Below are 22,404 nucleotides of genomic sequence, written 5' to 3'. Positions count from 1 at the left end.
TGACCCCATGGCTATAGTTTGCTGACCCCATCCATTAAAGGTCAAAGCCAAACCCCTCCTGAGCAGCAGTTAGAACCACTGCCCATCACGTTGATCATCTGGGCCTCCGTTTTCTCATCTGCAAAGTGGGGATGCTGCCACCTGCCTAGTCTGTCTCCTGGGGTTTTTGTGAAGAGAAAACGAAATGATAGGAACAGAAGTGCCTGGTGGGCCACAAAGGGATTTGCAAATAGGAGAAGACAAAATCAAATGCATCTGTAAAAGATATTTATTCTGAGAATCTAAAACCTGGACAAGGGGTATCAAACTTTTTAGAAAATGCCTACACAGGATTTTGTCATTTCTTCCTAATACGTTAACAACCTAATAATAAAGAGGAAAAAAACATTTTAAACAATATTGCTCCAGTTTGTCTGCAGTTATGTGATTTAAAATATCCCTGTTCTATTGAGGTATAAGCTGCAAACTTTGGTAAAGTTTGTAAAAAAAAAAAAAAAAAAATTAACAATTCAAAAAAAAAAAAACAACCCTAAGTTATAGATTTCTTGGTACATGTACAGTAACTACAAAAAAATTTCACTTAAAAATTGTTTATTTTAAAAACAAATTTCCTCTTATAACTCTCAAATGGCAAGTTGAAAATTCAATTTAAAGGAAGGACAAAACTCATCCCCACTCACCCGGTTTGGAAAAAACTGGTTGGCTGGTCTGAGGATCTGGCTGGCATTTTCAATAATACAGTGCTAAAAAAAAAAAAGAGCCCTGTTTAGAAAGAAAGAACCAAAGGCACTTGAACATGGCTTCGTGCATCTGCTTCTGTGGCGTTCCAGTCGGACAGCATTTGGCTGTGCACCCAGCCCCATAGAGGACAGTCCAGAGGAGGTAGCTTCTGTGTGGCTTCAACTCTGCTCAAGGGACACAGGTCTCTGCTTGCAGGTCTAAACCATGGAAGCCAGCTGGTGGCGGACGGCTTTGAGGCCAGAGTTTAACCTGGGCTGAGTGGGATTTTTTCCTTTTTCCCTTTCAACAACGACCTGATGGATGACAGCGGGGCCACCCCACAACCAGGGCCACTACCAGGCACCGTCCTGCTGGGTCTGGGCAGTCAAATGCTGTCAGGAGGTACGCTCGCTTTCAGCTTTGGGGGCCAAGCCCACACACCTAGGAAAGATTGTTCTAGGCAGTCAATGCCCTCTCGCAGGAACCTCTGAGAACTTGATATTGGGAACATAAGTGGCCTTCAGGCCGAGTCATTTCTAATTCAGAAAAATTAAAACTGGGAGCAGAACTTCAGCGGCATTTGCAGCAAACACAAGGAGAAACTCGATGGCTTCAGAGAGCCAGGCCTCTGATACACGTAACTTGGGTTCGTTGAACGCTGAACTTCCCACCAGAAGGCCCAGGACGCTGTGCCCACACTCTAAGTAAGAAGGCTGGGGAGCTTGTGCTGGAGATGGCAAGAGGCATTCGCTGTGCTTGCACCTGAGGTTTTGGCCCTGAGCTCTTGGAAGGAGATAATTCAGGCATTACTGACCGCTGCCCGTGATTTCGAGCAGCTAGAAGAGGACAGGAAAATATCTGAGACACATCTCTAGAAAACTGAGGATCTTATTCAAGTAGCCCAGGACCTTTTTCAGAGACTCTCACTTAATGAAGACGCTATGTCTTTCAAGGACTCTTTATACGCAGTATTCCATGGCTTGGCGTCGAAGATCAAAGACTCTGGAAAAGAGCGACTTCAGTTAGTTCTTCACCTGATGGAAAACAGAGCCCTGGTATTAACGCCACATCCCGACAATCTCTTGGAACTGTATGCAGCAGGTCAGGAAAAAGAACATGAACCCTTCAACTTGAATGATGCAATAAAGGCCATAGAGTGGGCTCAAGAGAAGTGGAAGATGAGCGTGTTGCATGTTCATGGGGTCTACATCAACACTAGAGGCGCTGTCGTTACTCCAGATGGGTCCTGGAGAGCGCTTCACTGACTCTATGAGAGCGAGGCGTCTGTTTTCCTGGGTCGTGGCCAGACTGTGCCTGACACCACTTTCCAAGCCCTTTTTCCAGAGGCTGTCAAGCCTAGATCTGTCACATGACATGTCATGCTGGTTAGGAAAAGAGATGCAGCCGAGTTCAGAACTCTTCAAGAAGACATGGAGGCCACAGGAACTAAGGTCATCTGCTGTGGAGAAGAATATGTTCATCTCGGAGAATGTTTCAGGCGACAGACCTAGGAGATGTCCCCAATGGGTAGATCAGGCTGCAGTACCTGAGAGGCCTACAGAAGTCACCACCATTAGACCAAACTCTAAGGCCCTGTCGTGGACAGTGTTCACTTCCTGCCGGCCGGATCTCAGTCTTTTTTTTGCTTTGTTTTTGTTTTTTCGGTCACTGAGTGAGGCCGCCGCTCTGTGCAAAAGACGTGGGATATAGATGCCATGGAATCACACGGCCTTTGTTGCACTTGGCTATACTTGGTTTTTCAATCAAGTTTAATGGCTGTAACTCCAGGACTAAGAGGCAATTTATTAAAAATATTTTGTTATATTAAAAAAAGAAAAATGTTTTTTCGTGTTCTTTTTTTTTTGCTGATACATTGCAGGCTTTGTTTTTTTAAAAACCAAGATAAAAACTGAGCAGTCTAACTTTCTTTCTTTCTTTGAGCCACAATACATATTCATGAGAATTTATAGATTAAAAAAAATCAGGAAGACAAGGCTTTTTAGGGAGGAGAGGAAAAAACTACATGTTTAAGTTACGCCCACTAAAAACAAGAGGGGCCAAGGACGCCTCTGATGCGTTTTTAAAAAACGCCCGGCGAGAAGTGCTTGAGGATCACCGTCCGTTGCCGTAACCGGGGAAGAGCTGGTTGAGGACTGCCTGCAGCGGCTGGTTCACCTGCATGGCGTAGTTCCGGCCCAGGTCGTAGCGGCAGGCGGGGCAGCTGAACACCTGGGCCTTGAAGGATCTGTCCAGGCAATCCTACAAGAGAGTGCAGGAAGGTGAGATGCGCTGTCCACATCAGCGGGGCTGCTCCTGGCCGCCCAGTGTCCCCCGTGACAGAGTTGAGAGCGATTATTGACTGCTCGCAGGGTGCAGAGAACCCTCCTGACCCTCACTGTCACTTTCTACCACTCACCACCCACTGCCAGCCTGACCTCCCCAGCACCCCTCATCTTGGCCCCCAGTCCTTGGCACTTACAGGTCACGCCACCCAAGGGGTTTGTCCCCTGGCTCTCTCATCATTTGTGCTTTGGCTCAAGTCAACTCCTCAGGGGACCCTTCCCTGATGCCCCTGGGCTACCCAAAACAGCCCCACTGCAGCCAATCCTATCATCTCCCCAGTGTGCCTTGAAACAGCACCTTCCGCCTCCTGGCTTCATCTTGTTTACTAAGGTGTTTATCTCTAATAGAATAGATACTCCCTGTGACCCTCCCAGCACCAAGCATAGGACATGACACAGGAGATGACCGATAAATATGTGTCAATGAGAATAAAGGGGGAAAGGAAGGAATTCTGGCACTGAGCTAGACTTCTGGGTTCAAACTAAGCCAGGTGGAAGCCGAGACAGGCCCCGGAGAGCCAACTTCCCAATCAGAGAAACAGGTAAGACCCCACCCACCGGGACAGAGACAATGCACACAGGTATGCAGGTACCTGCAGCAGGCAAGTGGGTAAGGGAGCAAATGTCGACAGGGTGGAAAACCTGCTGACGCCAGAGCATATTCAACCGCGGATGCACCCTGAGGCGTTTGTTTCCCTTTTTATACATTCCCGAATTCTTGTTTCAATAGGAAGTTTATAGCCTTCGTAGCTCTTTTCTACTCAACACAACTAAGATTCGGTCCACGTTCAAAAAATCAGATAGTGGATTACTGCATGATTCATAGCATCCAAAAGGTGAAAACAACCCAAGTGTCCATCAGCGGGTGACTGATACAGAGAACACGGTCCGTCCAGACAATGGAACATTATTTGGCCTTAAAGAGGGAATTCTGACACACACTACAATGTAGATGAACCTTGAAGACATGCTCAGTAAAATAAGCCAGTCACTGAAGGACAAACACTGTGTGATCCCACTCACAGGAGGTCCCTAGAGGAGTCAGATCCAGAGACAGGAAGTAGATGGTGGGAGCCAGGGGCTGGGGGAGGGGGAGGGGAGATTAGTGTCTAATGGGGGCAAAGTTTCAGTTTGGGAAGGTGAGAAAGTTCTAGAGATGGATGGTGGGGATGGCGGCACAATAGTGTGAATGTATTTAATACTCCTGGACTACACACTTAAAAATGGTTAGGATGGTAAATTTTATGTTATGTGTATTTTACGACAATGATATAACTTAATAGAATTAAAAAAAATCAGGTGCTGAGACATCAGGGTGGAGGGTCGTTTTCCCAGAACCCCTCCCTCACTGAGGTTCTAGAAGATGTTAACCACAGTTGGTGGACAAACGGGGCAGATGCATAAAAGTTGGTGCCTTCTTCTCTCACAGCCCTGGCACTTTAATGACACACACGACTGACCCCTGAGATGCTCGGTCCTTGAAACCCCATCAGTCTGATCCATTTCTGCAGTGCTAGCCAGGCCCGACGTTTCCCTGTGCATCTCACACCTCCCTCCGCATGCTTGCTCACAGTACTTTAGCATGTGGCACCTAGAGCCAGACGAAGGCCAGGAAGGTGCTATGCCCCTTTTCACCGAGGGGCAACCAAGGGGCTTTCCAATGCTGGGAGGGACAGAGCCGGGGGGGGGGGGGGGGGGAGAGTCAAACCTTGGCCTCTGACTCCAAAGCCCTCATCTCACTGTCTTCTGCCAATCCTGAGCTTCTCCTCCAGGTCACACAGCCCACATGACATGGCATCAGAGCCCAAGAGCAGAGAAGTAAAAGCCTGACCCTGACGGCTTAACGTTCTCCGAGTTCTTCCCTCAATGTGACAGCTGAGGTACTAAGCCCCAAGGCATGGAATGGGGCCAGGGTGGAGAACAAAGTCACCAGCAGCTCAGAGACTAAGGGTGAGGCGGGGACACTGTCTTCTAACACCATCTGCCTGCACTGCCCATAAGTTCCTACTCACTGACTCTGGCCAGAAAACACTGCAGACAAACCACTTACACAGACCAGTGCTTCCCAACTGTGTGACTTCCTCCAAGGGACACTGGGCCCTGTCTGGGGACATCTGTGAATGTCATGACTGAAGGAGCTCCTGGCATCAAATGGGTGGGGGCCAGGGAGGCTGCTCAACCCTTCGGTGTTCAGAACAGCCCCCCACAGAGAGTCTTCCGGCCCCAGTGTCTGCAGTGCTGAGGGGGAGACCCTAGCCTAGTCTACTCTCAGCCCCTATCTCTCTTTCAACCATACTGTTTCCCTCCTAAGACTGACCACCAGGCAGAGCCTATGGCCCCCTCCCAGCCCCACATCCTCCACAGGCCCCAGCTATTCAGCCGAGCCTGCCTATCCAGACACATGCCATTCCGCCTGCCTGGAATGCTGCCCGGAGGCCCTCTTTAGGTAGGTGACAGGCTTAGGCCCCCTCCTGCAGGAAGCCTTCCTCCTGTTCCTCTAGGAGACAAGCACCTCATGCCTTTACTGCCTGCTTTGTAGTTTTTGATTATGACCAGACCTCAGGCCAGGCCTGCCGTGTGTCCTCTCCCACCTCGGACCCCCAGGTATATGAGAGGCTGGGGGAAGAGTACCAGCCAACGCACAGCAGAAGGCCTGTCTGGTTGGAATCACAAAGCAAGGTGACACGAGTACCAGAAGGCCCAGGTGGCCTTGGTGGCCCAGGCAAGGCGACGGCATTTGATTCCATAGCACCAGGGAGGCACAGGGGGGTGGGGAACAGGGAAGTGGGGCGACGGGAGCCCTTGATGAAGGCTGGGAGACAACTATAATCGAGGCTACTCAGAAAGCAGACACTGAGGCCCTGCGAAGATCCGGGAGTGAAGAAGCCAAGCCAGCAAGCCCCGCCGCGCACTGGTTATGTGGCGACCCAGCTCCCGTGCCCACTCCTCTCACCTTGCACACGTTGTGTTGGCACACAGTTGTGATCGGGCGGAATACCAGCTCCTGGCAGCAAATACACTGGAACATTTCTTCCACTTTACTCAGGAATTTCTAAAACCAGAAAAGAGGGTGCATGAGACCAGCAGAGCCTTACTCTAGAATGAACATGTCGATGGAATCCTCAGAAAACGGGGCTCCCTGCTAGGGTCTCACTCTGGGTCCCCTAATTTCATCCTCCTACCCCCACCACAGGAGACAGCAATGGTGGGGTTGCCATTCTAAGATGAGAAGACAGGTGCCAGTCTTGCCAGGGGCCTGGCGGTGGGTGGAGCCAGCCTGGGTCATAGCCTTGATGGTGCTGAGTGGGATACTCAGGGTCAGGGTCAAGAGCAGGCTTTATCAGTGTAATCTGAGAGCATGGATCTGGATTGCTCAGTAAACGGTGCTGAGCTCCCAGGTGCTGCCCAGGCGCCAGGCTCCAGCAGTGGATTAAACAGAAGCACCTTATGCCCTCATAGAGCTCAGAGCCCTGCTGGTGGGGGAAGGGTGAAGATGGAACAGGAAAAGACAGAAATGTCACAACGGTACTGGGAAGTACAGCAGGGAGCGTGGGAGAGGCCAACCCAAAATGCAGGTGGTCAAAGAACACTCTGTGGAGAAGGTGACCTGAAGAACGAGTGGCTGGCTAAATCATGGCCCCCAAAATGTCACGTCCGAATCCGGGATCTGTGTGTACTTTCCCTTCCAGAGCAAAAGAAACTCTGCATATGGGGTTAAGTTAAGGGCCCTGAAAGGGGACTTCTTGAAACTACAAAAGTTTCTGCCAGCACAGGAAACTAATGACAAAACAAAAGACAACCTACTGGATGAAAGAAGATACTCACCAACGACACATACAAAAAGGGGTTAATACCCGAAAGGTACTTATATAAGGAACTCAGACACCTTAACACAAAAAGACAATCCAGTTTAAAAATGGGCAGAGGTGCCTTGGCTGGTGTGGCTCAGTAGACTGAGAGCTGGTCTGAAAACCAAAAGGTCACCAGTTCAACTCCCCATCAGGGCACATGCCTGGGTTGCAGGCCAGGTCCCCAGGAGGGGACACGTGAGAAGCAACCACACATTGATGTTTCTCTCCTTCTCTTTCCCCCTCCTTTCCACTCTCCAAAAATAAATAAAATCTCTAAAAAAAAATTAAAATGGGCAGAGGACCTAAATAGACATTTCTCCAAAGGGGAGACAGAGATGGCCAATAGACACATGAAAAGATATTCAATGCCACTCATCATCAGAGAAATGCAAGTTAACCACAACGAGCTGTCACCTCACACCGGTCAGAACAAGGATTGGCGACAATATGGAGAATCGGGAACCCTCGTGCACTGTTGCTGGGAACGCAGACTGGTGTACCTACTATAGCAAACAGCATGCGGGGTCCTCAAAATTTTTTTAAACTATAACTACCATATGACCCAGCGATCCCACTTCTGGTATTCATCGAAAGAAATACAAACACTAATTCAAACTGATATTCGCACCCCTGTGTTCACTGCAGCGTGATTTGCAATAGCCAAGATATTGAAGCAATTCAAGTCTCTTTGGACAGACTAATAAATAAAAAAGAAGTGGTACATATATACAGTGGAATATTACTCGGCCATAAAGAGAGAATGCAGTCTTACCATTTGCAACAACGTGGGTGGACATACAGACTTTTATGCTAAAGGAAATAAACAGAGAAAGACAAATACCGTATGATTTCACTTATGTGTGAAATCTAAAGAGCGAAATAAAACAAACTCATAGATACAGAGAACAAGCTGATGGAGGTGGAAACGGTAAAGGGATTAAGAAGTACAAACCGGCAGTTGCAGAACAGTCATGGGGACGAAAAGTACAGCGTAGGGAATATAGTCGTAGTACTGTAACAACGTGTGTGTGCTCTCACGAGGAGGCAGGACCTCACGGGGGATCGCTTCCTAAGTCCTATAAATGTCTAACCACTCTGGCTGTACACCTGAAACTAATGTAATGTCGAATGTCAACTGTAACTGAAAGATAAATTTCTCTTTTAATCCTCACCTGAGGACATTTTTTCATTATTTTGAAAGAGAGAGGAAGGGAAAGGGAAAGAAAGAAACATTGGCGTGAGAGAGAAACATCAATTGGTTGCCTCCCGTACATGCCCAGACCAAGGATTGAACCCGCAACCTAGGCAGGTGCCCTGATGGGGAATTGAACCCGCAACCCTTCAGTTATGGAACAATGCTACAACCGAGCCACACCAGCCAGGGCAAAAAGTTAAACTTTATTTTAAGGAAAGAAAAACTCTTTAGGATTTCTGACCTTCAGAACCAAGAGAGAATAACTTTGTGTCATTTTGTGCCACTAGGTCTGTGCTCATTTGTTATGGCAGCCACAGGGGACTCACGCAGGAAGAGGGGACTGAGCTAGAAGGGCTGCGGATGAAGGTGGAACCTGCGATGGGATGACCAGGAGGAAGAGCCTAGGAGCGGAGGACGTCCACAGATGGCCCACGGTTTGGGTTTGACTCTGAGAGTGAGCCAAGGAGAGCCAGCTCCCACCAGGTGAGGGAAGCAGCCAGAGGACAATGAGCCACTCACTTGTAGTGACCCATCAGTGTCACTCAGCCCACCTAGGACAGGAGGATTAAAAAAGAAAAAAAAAGACAGCTGTGGGCGGGGGGAAACGGAGGAAAATGAAAGACAGCCTGGGTGGCGCTTCTGGAAAGCTGAACACAGAATGACCATGGGGCCTGGCAATCCATCTTCTGGGTACAGACAGCCCCCAACTTATGATGGTTCAACTTACAATTTTTCTGCTTTGTAATGGTGTGAAAGTGGTACCCATTCAGTAGAAACCGTACTTCAAATTTTGAATTTGTAGCTTGCCCTAGGCTAGTGATATGCAACCTGATGCTCACCTGTGGTGCTGGGGAGAAGCAGCGAGAACGTTTTGCCTAACCTAACTGTAGGCTAATGTACCTGTACTGAGCATGTTCACGGTGGGCTGAGCTAAACTGAGATGTCTGGTAGGTTAGATGTCTCCAATGCGTGTGACCTGTGATTGACTTATTGGGACATAACCCCATCATAAATCATGGGGCATCTATAAATAGCCAAGAGAATTGGAAGCAGAGACTGGGAGAGATGGTCGCACACCCATGTTCACAGCAGCACGATTCACGAAGGTGACGACAACTCGACTGTCCAGCGACAGACGATGGATGCACACAATGTGGTCCATCAGACAACGAAATGTTACCCAGCCTTACACAAGACACTCTGACACCTGCCACAATGGGGAGGCGCCCTGAGGACGTTACGCTCAGTGAAATAAGCCAGACACAACAGAACAAATACGTACAACTCCACTTACATGAGGTCCTTAGAGGAGTCAGAGTCACACAAACACAAAAATGGTGGGTGTCAGGGGCTGGGAGTTAAGTGTCTAATGGGGACAGAGTTTCGGTTTGGGAAGATGAGAGAGTTCTGGAGACGGATGGTGGTGATGGCTGCATGTGAATGTTCTCAATGCCACCCAGCTGTGCCCTGAGAAATGGTTAAGAGATGACACAAAGTGGTGCACTTGATGTTACCTCTGTTTTGTTGCAATAAAGAAATGAAGGGGGAAGGCCGCCAGGCCATACAGCGTGCTCACCGGCCCATCCTTGAGCGACTTGAGGATTTCAGTCCACAGCTTGGTATTGCTCTGGTCCTCCTTGATGAGGCCTTTCTGCTGGGCCGTAAGGCTGTAAGGCTCCAGCTTGGTTTTCTTGGGTGTCCTTTCCAGGGACCAGGCACCAGTCCTGCCTCCTCCTGAAACAGAGCAGAATAGTGAGGGTGGGCAAGCCCCAAAGCCACATGGACAGGCTACCCACGGAGAGATACCCACCTTCTGACTTGCTCTTCCGTTTGCCCTTCCTGGGGGATGTGAAATCCTCGTCTTCCTCTTCCTCCTCCTCCTCTTCTTCCATCTCTTCGGATGACCTCTTTCTGTTCTCTTTCTCCTTCTCCTTCTTGGCCAGGGCCTCAAGGTAGCCTTCTGGATACTATGAGAGGGCGAAGGCGGCCGTGAGGATCAAGCTAGAGCGGTGCACCTGCTGGGCCACCCAGACTCCCTATGGTGGTTTGGGGACCAGGGCCTGCCCTACCCTAACACCAGCCACCCTAATACCAGCCACCCCAGCCCTGCACCTCCTGCCACCTCCCATCTCCCTCACCTCACTGTCACTTCCTCCTCAGTCTCCAAACCAGGCTTAAAAGCCTTAACTCCTTCTATGTGACAGCCTCAGATCTGAGACCACCACTCCTCCAGCTCCAGAGCCTGGGCCAGTAACCGATCGTGACACACAGCAGGAATGAAGGGCGAACCTGCCCCCCAAGGGGTGAGAGTGACACACTACACTAGTTAGTGCACATGGAGCAGTCACATTCAGCCAATGTGATCATCTTGTCTTTATTATTTCCTTTAAGGGGTAGGCAAACTGTCTGGCAAGAAGCTGGTGGTATAAGAACATTCCCGCTTTGTGGGGCAGCCTGCTCTGGTGGGGCCCCACGGCAGGCAGAGCCCATCTGTGAACGAACATATGTGGCTGTGCCCCAAGGAAACTTCACTTGCAAACAACTGCCCCAGGGCCTTAGCTGCCATCCAAGCCCATTTTTTTAAATCCTCACCTGAGGAGGAGAATATGTTTATAGATTTTTAGAGGGAGGGAGGGAGGGAGGGAGGGAGGGAGGGAGGGAGGGAGGGAGGGGAAAAGTGAAACATCAATGTGAGAAACATTAATTGGTTAGCCTCCCATATGCGCCCTGACTGGGGATTGAACTCACAACCTAAGCATGTGTCCTCACCAGGGATCGAACCTGCAACCTTTTGGTGTCCAGGACAAACACTCCAACGGACTTAGCCACCCAGCCAGGGCCAGCCCCATTTTGATGAGCCTTGGGCTCCAGGTCCGAACAAGCATGACTTCATTATAATCCTGTATCTAAAAAAATGCAGTCCCCCACCTATGTCTGATTCTGAAATGCTTCATCAAAAAACCTCCAATCTTCCTTAAAAGAAACACTGAGTTCCAATGAAAACTGAAGTCATAAATAAAAACCCCACTCCCACCAGACGTTGGTGTTCAGTCCCACAGCTATTTATCTCCCCAGTTCCCCAGCTTCTGAAATTGCCCCTGGTACAAATATTATGTTCAAATGACAGCTCCTGTGACCCCGCCCCTCCCCAGGGGTAGGCACTATCAGTCTCAATGACAATTAAGATTCCCTAAATAGACCCAAAAGAGTTATCGGCTGTTAAAGCATCTCACCATAATAAACAGAAAACACCCTAATTATAGTGCCAAAAAGCCCTACTCTGGCCCAGGGTGAATTCTCAGGAGATGGAAGACTCATTTCTATAAAGAGGCAAGCAATGGCTGGGAGGGACAGATCCTCCTTATCTTTACAACTGACTCCTCTATATCCCACCAGTGTTTCTGCTTTTTTTTTTTAGGGGGGGAGGGTGCCCCAAATTGATTTCAGACAAACCCGTCCACTGAGACAGCTACAATATGAAGTCTGGCCCTGGCTCGTGTGGCTCAGTGGATTTGAGCGCAGGCTGCGAACCAAAGGGCCGCTGGTTCGATTCCCGGTCAGGGCACATGCCTGGATTGTAGGCCAGGTCCCCAGTGGGGGTCACATGAGAGGCAACCACACATTGATGTTTCTCTCTTTTTCCCTTCCTTCCTCTCTCTCTAAAAATAAATAAAGTCTTAACAACAACAACAAAAAAGCCTGGACGTCAACCCTAAGCCTATGAACACAAAGGAGCACACACAATCTGCCCATCCCCAATATCCACTGGCTGAAGAACTGAAATGGGGCAGACAGTAAGGTGTGGCCAGCTTGGCCCCTGGACAGCATTTCGGATGAGAGAGAAACCTAGGGGAGCTTCTGGGACAAGAAGGCAGGCTCTGGCTGGCTGAGCACTCACAGCCCAGGCTTCCCTGTGGCAGCTCCTGCCACGATCCCCAGTGCCCAACCCGGAAGACAAGGCTCCAAGCAGGAATACTGAGTCAGACGCACCTGCATGGTCAGCCCCAGCTTCTTGATCCGATCCTTCCCTTCCTTCGTCCAGGGGCCAGGTTCACTGTCATCCCGCCGCAGGAGGTAGCGCCACACCAGGAAGCCAGATTTCCCCTTCTCCGGCCAGTACCTCACGACCTGCAGGAGGTGAGAGCTGATGTCGGTGTCGTCTGGGACTGGAGGTGGCCTGGGCGGGCACAGGGAGCACCTCTCACCTTGTAGATGCCGTCGTACCGGTTACCCTCCATGGGGGCATATTTGCTGTGCTTGCGGCCCTTGACATTGCGCACCACCCGGACCGGTTTCCCTGAGCGCCAGTCCTTGGCCTCCGCCCCTTTGCGGTCGTTGATGGGGGCACTGCAGTTGAGAGCCAGTGCCCTGCGGGGAGAGCCGGGGCCACACGCTATCGGTTGGATTGTGTCCCCACAGAAGAGAGGGCGTTTTAACTCTTGGAACCTATGAATGTGACCTTCTTTGGAAACAGGGTGACTGCAGATAAAGTTCAGAGGTCAGAATGGGTGACGGGGACCCTAAAAATACAATAACTAGTGTCCTTAGAAAAAAAGGAAATTGAGACACAGGCATACAGGGGAAGAAACTACGTGAGGACGGAGGCAGCTAAGGGATGCCAAGGATTGCTGGCAGCTGCCAGAAGAGGAAGAAAGAACCCTCCACAGAAACTTCGGAGGGAGCATAGCCCTGTGACACCTTGATTTTGACTTTGGGCTTCTAGAAATGTATGATGTGAGAATAAATTTCTGTTGTTTCGAATCAGCTGGTTTGTATTTCTGCTGGAGCCATAGGATACTAGCACACCATGTGGGGACGACATCATCAAGAGACAAGAGGAGGCAGTGAACGTGGGCCAGCCCGGCAGACCAGTCCCAGCCAAGTGCACAGGGGCCTGGGGCAGGCCAAGCAGAGGTCAGGCTCAGCACTCCGACCGCTTTATCAGGTGTGAGGAAAAAGGAGCTGCAACTATGCCTCTGTTTTCTCCATACGAATAGTACTTTTGAAACAAATTTTTCTTAGTCTGTGTCCAGAGAGTATTATTTAATGTTAGCTTATGTGGTTTCTCACATTAAATCTTTCCTGAAAACATGATTTTTAACAGCTACTGAAATTAAAATATTCTTCTAGACAAATAAATGTGCAGCCAACCCTTCCCTTTAAAAAAAAAAAAAAAAAAAAGACATTCGGGTACGGCATTTTGCTGTTTAACATAATGGTATGATAGCCGTGGCTGGTGTAGCTCAGTGGATTGAGCTCGGGCCTTTGAGACAAAAGGTCGCCAGTTCGATTCCCAGTTGGCGCACAGGCCTGGGTTGCAGGCCAGGTCCACAGTAGCGGGTGGGTGAGAGGCAACCACGCATTGATGTTTCTCACCCTCTCTTTCTCCCTCCCTTCTAAGAATAAATAAAACCTTTAAAAAAACCCATAATGGTATGATAAAAATTACTACCCGTAAGACTTCCCTTCCCATGCCTCATAACATACTTCCAAAGTGGAATTAAAGGGCCGTAAGATCATTTTCAAGGCCTTTGTGGAAAGAAGGTACCCATTTGTATTTCTACCAACAAGGCAACACCAGTCTATGCCTTCGCACTTCTCAACATTTTAGAGTTTTTGGCCAATTTCACAGGGGGAAATAAATTGCATTTTACAATCACTTCAACTTGTATTTCTTTGACTACTAAAGGCGAGTAATTTTTCATGGTCATTGGAGAATTCCATTTCTTTTGTGAATGATCTGCATGTCCTCTGCTTTTTTTTCCATTAGCTTTTCTTACGGGTTTGCAACAGCTCTTTACATACCATTTGTCACGTTTGTTGCGGACTTCCCCCCAAAGAGTCATCTGCCTTTTCACTTTACTTATGAGTTTTACTAATGCAATTTATAATATCTGGGTCATCAACTCTGTCTTTTCCTTTGGGCTTTATGATACTTTTTATGCTTTAAAAGACTATCCCCATCCTGCAATTGAGGGGTCGGCAAACTCCAGCCCAACGCTTAATTTTCAAATGAAGTTTTATTGGAGCAAAGCCATGCTCGCTCATTTCTGTAAGTTCTGCGGATGCTTGTGAGCTCTGACGGGAGAGCTGACTGCCTGCAACAGAGACCATGTAGCTCAAAGCCAAAAAGATTTACTATCTGGCCTCTTTGGGGGAGAATTTATTTTTATGCACTAAATGGATTTTCAGCAGCCATACGTTCCACCATATTATTAATGGGAATCTAACTTCCTGGACATGATACCCCAAAACAGAACCAACCCCATGCCCTGTGTAGCCGCCAGAGGATGGGGCAGAAGTGAGTTGGTGAGAACCCAAGAAAATCTCTTTTCTGCAAACCTGTTGGTGTGGGTGAGTTTCTGATCACAGGACTGTTCTGCAGTCCGCTTGTTGCCGGAAAGATCTCGACCACCGCTACCAGTATACGTGAATGAATTCCCATGGTCCTGAAACAGAGGAGGCGGCATGCTAAACCCTCCACACAGAGGAGAGTCCACTGCAAGTAAACCCGTAACACCTGCTAGGATGTCATCTGTCAAGGAAACAAAATAACCGGTTATGATAAGGATGTGGAGAACCGGGAACCCTGTACGCAGCTGGTGGGAAGGAAAAATGGTACAGCTGCTGTGGAAAATGGTATGGCAGTTCCCCCCCAAATTACATGTGATCCAGCAGCTCTGCTTCTGTGTCTGTATAGACCCAAAAGAGCTGAAAGCAGGGCATTTCAGCGATTATCCGCACACCCTCGTTCACAGCAGCACCGTTCGTAATACCCAGGAGGTGGAAGCAACCCAAGTGTCCGCTGACGGACGAATGGATCAACACAAAGTGGTGCGCCCAGACAACGAATTATTATTCAGACTTAAGAAGAAAGGAAACTCTCCCATATGTTACAACATGGATGAGCCTTGAGGACATTATGCGTAGTGAAATAAGTGAGACACAAAAGGACCAACACTGTGACTCCACTCATACAAGGCCCCAGGAGGAGTCCAATTCAGAGAGAGAGGAAGCACAGGGCACAGAGGTTTGGGGGGAAGGATGGGGCGTTAAGTGTTTCATGGGGACAGAGTTTCCGTTTGGGAAGAACGTTCTAGAGATAAACAGTGGTGATGGTTACACAGCAGTGTACACACGTACACAATGCCACTGAGCTGTATGGTTAAAATGGTTATGCATATGTTACAAAAAGTAAATAAAACCACCCCCACTTACCACGTCGTCCTCATAGCCCCCAGCCAGCACCAGAGAGTACGCCCCGTCATTGCTCCGGCCGTGGATGCCCGCCACGTGAGGCCGATGGACCCCTGACTCACTGACCTGTGAAAACCACCAAGAAATAAATGGCTCCTTCCGGACTGGCTGCTGTAGAAAAAGCTCAACCCTCCCCTCCCTCTGCTGCCTTCAGAGCCAGGGGCCTGACCTTCCCACCGAATGCGTCACACCTGTTACAAGAACCTCTCCCCTGAATCCGGGCCACAGCACAGGAGGAGCTGGCTTGAATTCCAGCCGTGCCACCTGTTCAAGGTACGGCCCCCTCCAGGCAATGGGATTTCTGGAAGGCCAGTGCGTGCTGGCCCAACTCCAGCTGTTTGGGGGTACCTGGACTCTGAATCTCCACATGGTGCCCACGGGGATCCCTGGGATGGGTCCATAGTGGTTGGATGGAACAATGGTGCACTCCTTGGTGCGCCCCACGCACGCCATGCCCTGTGCATTCCAGAAACAGAGATGAACGAGCACTGTGAGTGAGCGTGGGAGGGCAACAGGGCTGCTGGGGACATGCGGGGCGGGGCCACCTCACCTTGCCCCAGTCCCGCTGTGAGGACGACGTGGCCGAAGCCATCTTCGCCTTCTTCTTACTCTCTTTCAGCTTCTCCCCTGCCAGCACCACCTCGCTGGCGTCATTTCGACATTCAGGGCAGTACCTGTCACAATGGGGACATCAGTACCTCTGTCCTCGGCCCACCCTGGACCTACTAGCCCTGCAGACACAGGCTGCTCCTTCCAATTCCCTGCCATCCCACGCTGTTCAAGATGGGGAATCTTTTAAACTTAAATTCACTCAAATTAAATAAGAAGCCCAGTTCCTTGGTCATACGTGCCACACCGGATGTGGTCAGAGCCACACGTGGTGACTGGCGACCCTATGGACAGTGCGGAGTGAGAACCCTGCCATCATCCCCAACATTCTACTGGACAACACATTCTTTCCCTCTGTCACTGGGAATTTCATGGTGCCTCCCAGCAGTGGCGGGGATCCAGCTGGGGTATGGGAAACCCAGGAAATTCAATGGGCACCTCCTCACTGCCGTAGACTCAGTTTCCCCATCTCCACAAGGGGGGTGGTGGTGAACAACAGCTACCTCCAAGTTATAATGACAACTGTTAATATGATAGGGTGCTAAGACCGGAGCCAGGGGCATCCCTACATTTCCGCCACTTCAACAGCCTGTCGGTCTGTGCCAAGAGCGTCCTGGCCAACAGACCTGCTCCTGGGCGATGCTGAGATGCTCGGCTCTCTGCCTCCCACCTGCGGACTCTCCTTCCCCACAGTTACCCGGGGGCCTAGGCCCCACCTGGAACACAGGATGTTCCCTCACCCCATTTCTCACTGTCCCTCATGAGTTTACTAGGCGGCAGACGGATGTTAGCGTCATTCCTTGGCACCCGCCAACCTCCTATCCCACAGAGCTGAGTGCCACAGCCCCGAGCCCGTCCCGGGAGCAGTCACGGCATCCACTCACCACTCGTCCTCCGTGGGAACACTGCTGAGGGGCGGGCAGAGGCAGTATATGTGAAAGGCCATGTCGCACTCATCACACAGAAGCTGCTTGTCAGGATCCTGCTTGCCTCCACACAGGTGGCAGGCACACACCCGGCAGATCTTGCTCGGGTCATCCTTGCAATACTTGCAGGAGGGCCCGCTCTTCCCTGGACAGAAGAGCTGGGGTCAGCCGGGGCAGGGCTGGCCACACAAAGGAGAACCAGGAGCCCCCACCCCACACTCAACATGGGAGACACAGGGGGCATAATCAGAACTCACTTCGCATAGGGTTTTCAACCACAGGGCTCCCCTCGCCTGGGCGCTCTATCTTAAAAACTTCATCCACGAAGATGATCCGACAGTCATTGAGAGGATTATCCCTGTGAGAGACAAGCCTTTGGAACATTCCAGCTGGCCAGCCCTGCCGAGGCACCTCCCAGAGGACCTGGCCACCTAGCACATTCTTGGAGCATATGAGCACTTCAAATGGTAGTAAGAGGGTTCTCAGGGCCCTCGTGCATTCACATAGCTACCCCCCTTGCCAATTCAAGTCCTGCTAAATCAGTAGAAGGCAAAAGACTTGTGCGTTCCGAAGAGAAACCAGAGTATCAAGCCCTGCTGAGTGAAACACAAGATAAAAGCAAGTAGCACGTAGCCCTGACCAGTGTGGCCCAGCTGGCTGGGTATTGTCCCACAGAACAAAACGTCACCGGTTCGATTCCCAGTCAGGGCACATGCCTGTACTGCAGGCCAGGTCCCCAGTTTGGGGTGGGCGAGAGGCAAGCAATCCATGTTTCTCTCTCACGTCAACATTTCTCCCCCTCTCTGTCTCCCTCCCTTCCTCTCTAACAATAAAAACAAATAGTTTTTTTTTTTTAAGCAGCATATAAGATAGTTTCATTACATGATGAATTGAGAGTAAGTTCTAACCTTCGGGCAGGAAAAGCCGATTAAACAGGGCCCATCATGCAAAAATCATAAAGGTAAAGTCTGATCAATTTAGCACCATCAAAATACAAAAGCTCCTCTAAGTTGCAATGTCCCCAAGAGTCGGTCCAACATCTATATCCACAACGTCCGAAAGAGATGACTGAGCGCCGTGCACACACGCCACCTGGGTGCTGTCGCTCCACAGCTCCTAGTAGCCATTCGAAAAGTAAGAATGGATGGAACTGGTGCAACTATGTTTTACGTAACCCAATGTACACAAAATGTTACTCCAATATGCAATGAACAGTAAAGAATTACTAACATCTTGTTTTTAGTCTTTTTCGGCACTAAGTCTCTGAAACCCAGCGTGTGTTCCTCACTGTTGGCACGTGTCAGGGCCACACTTCACACCCAGGCCACACTTCAAGTGTGTGGTGGCACACGTGGCCCATAGCTATGGAACCAGACACCACAGGTCCAAATCTACCCACCACTTCACAGGAAATGACACCATGAGAATGGAGGTGACAGCATCCGGACTGCAGTTCTATGGGACAAACAATCAGGTTTCCTCAAATAAACTGTTAAGATTTAAAACACAGGCACCAACCTAACTGAAATCTAGGGACGCTACTTAGATCCTAATCAAAGAAACGGTTGAAAAAAAAAAAAAAGGGGGAGAGATAACTGTAAGATTGAACAATGACTGGCTTTGTGTTCTTCAAAAATTACTGTCGGGTTGGAACAACGGCATCGCAGCTACTTTTTAGGTTGTAATAATAGCATTATGCTGACATTTCTTCATTCTTCAAGAGTATTTTTAAAAACCACGTTCTGAAATATTCACAGACGACATGACTGGATGTGCGGGGGTTACGCCAGTGCAGCGGGGTGGGGTTGGCAGCACTCCCTCGTTCTCAGATGGAGGAAAACCAAAAGAACTTGCGGTTAGCAGACCTGCTCTCACTGAATTAATTAAAGGGAGTTCTTCAAATAGATAAGAAGTTATAAAGAAGACTCAGAGCACAGAGGAAGAAAACAAAACACCAGAAAGATGCCCTGGCCAGGTAGCTGAGTTGGTGAAAAGAGCCTGATACGCCAAGGCTGCAGGTTGGACCCCGGGTCAGGACGCACACACGAGCCAACCAATGAATGCAGAAGTGGGTGGAGCAACAGCTCGGTGTTTCTCTCTCTCTGTCTCTGTCTCTCAAATCAATTAAAAAAAAAAAAACAGATAGAGCAGAAATATGTGCACACACAATAGATTACCCTCCTTGGGAGTTTCCTAAATCCTATGCGATGACTAAAATAAAAACCGTAACACCATCTAACACAAGAAAATGAGTGACCCAGGCCTGGGCAGGTAGCTCAGTTGGCTGGAGCAGCGTCCTGATACACCAAGGTTGCAGGTTTGATCCTCGGTCGGGGAACACATGAGAAGCAACCAGTGGACGCACAAATAACTAGAACAATAAACTGATCTCTCCCTATCAAATCAACAACAAAAAATGAAAAAGTAAGTGACCGAAAAGGGACCCAAATGGAAGAAAGATTTGCACACTTCACTCAAAGGACAAAAGTGACAGCAGTCTAGGCGAACAAGAGGTACCTGCCTGGAGGGGAAAGAAGTGACACCAGAATGTCACATGTCTATATGGCAAAATTCAGAAAAAACACAAAGAAAACCATATAAAACAACGTGCTTCAAAGACTAAAATAAATCAAGACAGAGTCTTAAAAAATATTTAAATAACCCCCAGGAAAGACAGAAAAAGAGAAACAGAAACAAAGACATAAAAAAAAAACCCACAATAAAGTGACAGACTTATTCCCTAACATACAAATAATTACTTGCTTAAAAAAATTGATTTTGAGAGAGAGAGAGAGAGAAACATCAACTTGTTGCCCCACTTATTTATTCATTCATTGAGTGATCCCTGCATGTGCCCTACCAGGGATCGAACCCATAGCCTTCATGTATCAGATGATGCTCTAACCAAGTGAGCCACCTGGCCAGGGCCACCAATAATCACCTTAAATGTAAACAGTCTACGTATGCCGATTAAAAGGCAAAGACTTACAAAGTGCATCAAAAAATGACCCAATTATATGCTGTTTACAAGAAACTCACTTCAAATTCAACTACACAAGTTGAAAGTAAAAGGATTAAAAAAAAGACACCACCATGCAAACATTAACTTTTTAAAAAGCAGGTATACTCAATACACATACACGCACACAGACACACCACGCCTCGGACAGAGTAGGCCTTGGAGCAAAGAAAATTACTGGATAAAGAAGGATGTTACGTCATGACAAAGAGCCCGATCAACCAGGAAGACCTAACTGTTCTAAATGTGCACACACCAAACAGTCGATTATGAAGCTCAAAGGAAAAGTAGACAAATCCAGTTACAGCTAAGGACTTGGACAGCCCCTCATCAACCGAGAGAAGCACTAGACAGAAAATCAGAAAGAACTAGAAAATGTGAACGACACACTCAACCAACACAATGTAACTGATATATAGGATATTCTACCCAACAATAGAAAATACTAATTTTTTTTTTCAAACAACCATGGAATAGTCACCAAGACAGACCCTATTGTGGGCCATTAAAATAAACCTTAAGACATTTAGAACTGAGTCCCAACTGCTATGGCTCAGTGGGTTGGGGATCATCCCACAAACCAAAAAGTCATTGGTTCAATTCCTGGTCAGGGCACATGCCTAGGTTGTGGGCCAGGCCCCTGGCTGGTGTCATGGGAGAGGCAACCGACAGGTGTTTCTCTCCCTTTATCCCTCCCTTTCCCTCTCTCTAAAAAGTAAGTAAGTAAAATCTTTTAAAAACTTGTAAGAACTGAAATCATACAGAGTATGTTCTTTGGACATAATGAAGTCAAACTGTAAATTAATAACAGAAAGACAGTGCAAAAAATCTCCAAACATTTGGCAATTAAGCACCATACTTCTAAATAAGCCAGGAGCCTCAAAGAGGAAATCTCAAAGGAAAAAGAGAAATAGAGAACTGAATAAAAGGAAAAACATAACATAGAATGTGTGGAAAGCAGTTAAGGCAGTGCTTAGAGGGGAGTTTACAGCACTAAAACGCTTATATTAGAAAACAAGAAATTTCTCAGCCCACTAGTCCAAGTTCCTCCCTCAAGAAACTAGAAAAACAAAATCAATCCAAGGAAAGGAGAAAGGTAAAGACAAGAGCAGAAATCAATGAAGTTAGAAACAAGAAAATAGAGAAAAGCAGTGAAACAAAAAGTTGGTCATTTTTTCACAGTAACATCATTTGCAGCCTCCTCCCTGTATCCCTGCTGCCATGCTGCCCCCTGCTGTCCATTCCCTGCTTGGCTGCCAGAGCGAAGATTCTTAATTGTCCGCTGGAAACGCCCTAGGGACTGCCAGCAATAGAGTCAACATCAGCTCTGTACCACCCCTGGCCATACCCTGAACGTCCAGGCACACGGAGGCCTCCAGTCTCCACTCCTGCCTCCCTCTGGCCCTCCGGCCTCCTCACTGGGCCACAAATACACCAGGGATGACCCTGCCCCAGAACCTTTGCACCTGTGCTCTGTGCTTCGGACACTGCTGTCCGGATGTTCATGTCTGTATCTGCTATCTAATGTGGAATGTTCTGCAGCCACTGAAAAGGAAGGTCTGACAAGCGGCTATCTGGATGACCCTTGAGGACATTACGCTCAGTGAGATGAGCCAGACACAAGAAGAAACACTATGTGATTCCACTCACACGAGGTCCCTGAAGGAGGGACAGAAAGATGGTGGGTGTCGGGCTGGGGGAGGGAGATGGGGAATTAGCTAGTGTCTAATGGGAGCAGTCACCGTTTGGGATGATGAGAAAGTTCTGGAAATGGGATTCATGTTGCTGGTTGCACAACAACGTGAATGTATTTAATGCCCCCCAAAACGTACACTTAAAAACGATTAGGACGTAAGTTTCCTGTTAGGCGTTAATTTAATACACAGAGAGAGAGCTAACGGTAAAGTCGAGCAGAGCCCAGCCAACATTTTCTGCCAAGAGCCAACAAGATAAACGTCTTCAGTCTCCTTCCCAACTACTCAAACGCATGCTTGCAACACAAAAGGAGCCCCAGATAATCAGCAAACGGAGGGGCACGGCTGTGTGCCAATAAAACTTTATTTGCCCAAACAGGCGAAGGGCGGGATCTGGCCTGCAGTCTGCTGATCCTGGATGTGCAGCGCACTGCTACGTGGGCTTGTTTCTACACAGATTGTCCCTGGAAGGTCGCGGAACAGTCACGTCTCCAGACGGGAAAACTGGTGACCAGGGGACAGAGAGAAGGAAAGTATTCACTGTGTGGCTTTCGGTACCTTCTGGATTTTGATGTATTTGATGTTATTACCTACCTGCCAAATCTAAAACAACAAATAAGAGAGAACGAGGAAGGCTGAAGTCTCCACCTGGGGCTCAGAGACAGTACCCCAAGAAGGGGCGTGAGGGAGTCCGTCTTAGAAAGATCACGGGTAGGTGAGCAGGAACTGGGAGTGGTGCCCAGAGGGGAGGCTAGGTGGAGACTGAGGGCCTTGCCCAGAGAGTACTGGCT

General features: G+C 48.7%; 1 protein-coding gene across 4 annotated transcripts in view; it reads right to left on the bottom strand.

Moving 5' to 3' along the window:
- Positions 1-250: 250 nt before the first annotated feature.
- The window catches only part of UHRF1 (ubiquitin like with PHD and ring finger domains 1), a 40,524-nt gene continuing 18,370 nt past the window's right edge, over positions 251-22,404 (bottom strand). For all 4 annotated transcript variants that reach the window (XM_024568620.3, XM_045202284.2, XM_045202282.2 and 1 more), the window contains exons 6-17: positions 17,158-17,258; positions 16,859-17,045; positions 15,916-16,039; positions 15,714-15,821; positions 15,327-15,431; positions 14,451-14,557; positions 12,314-12,476; positions 12,099-12,236; positions 9,919-10,075; positions 9,685-9,842; positions 6,016-6,114; positions 251-2,979 (exon numbers count right to left, since the gene is read on the bottom strand). In XM_024568620.3, coding sequence (XP_024424388.1) covers positions 2,833-2,979; positions 6,016-6,114; positions 9,685-9,842; positions 9,919-10,075; positions 12,099-12,236; positions 12,314-12,476; positions 14,451-14,557; positions 15,327-15,431; positions 15,714-15,821; positions 15,916-16,039; positions 16,859-17,045; positions 17,158-17,258 — 1,594 coding nt within the window. In that variant the 3' untranslated portion in view covers positions 251-2,832. The remainder of the gene's footprint in view (positions 2,980-6,015; positions 6,115-9,684; positions 9,843-9,918; positions 10,076-12,098; positions 12,237-12,313; positions 12,477-14,450; positions 14,558-15,326; positions 15,432-15,713; positions 15,822-15,915; positions 16,040-16,858; positions 17,046-17,157; positions 17,259-22,404) is intronic.

This window comes from Desmodus rotundus, chromosome 9 (genome assembly GCF_022682495.2).
Source record: "Desmodus rotundus isolate HL8 chromosome 9, HLdesRot8A.1, whole genome shotgun sequence".
Classification (NCBI taxonomy): Eukaryota; Metazoa; Chordata; class Mammalia; order Chiroptera; family Phyllostomidae; genus Desmodus; species Desmodus rotundus.
The sequence above is the reverse complement of the archived record's forward strand: the minus strand, read 5'-3'. Positions and strand labels throughout refer to the sequence as shown.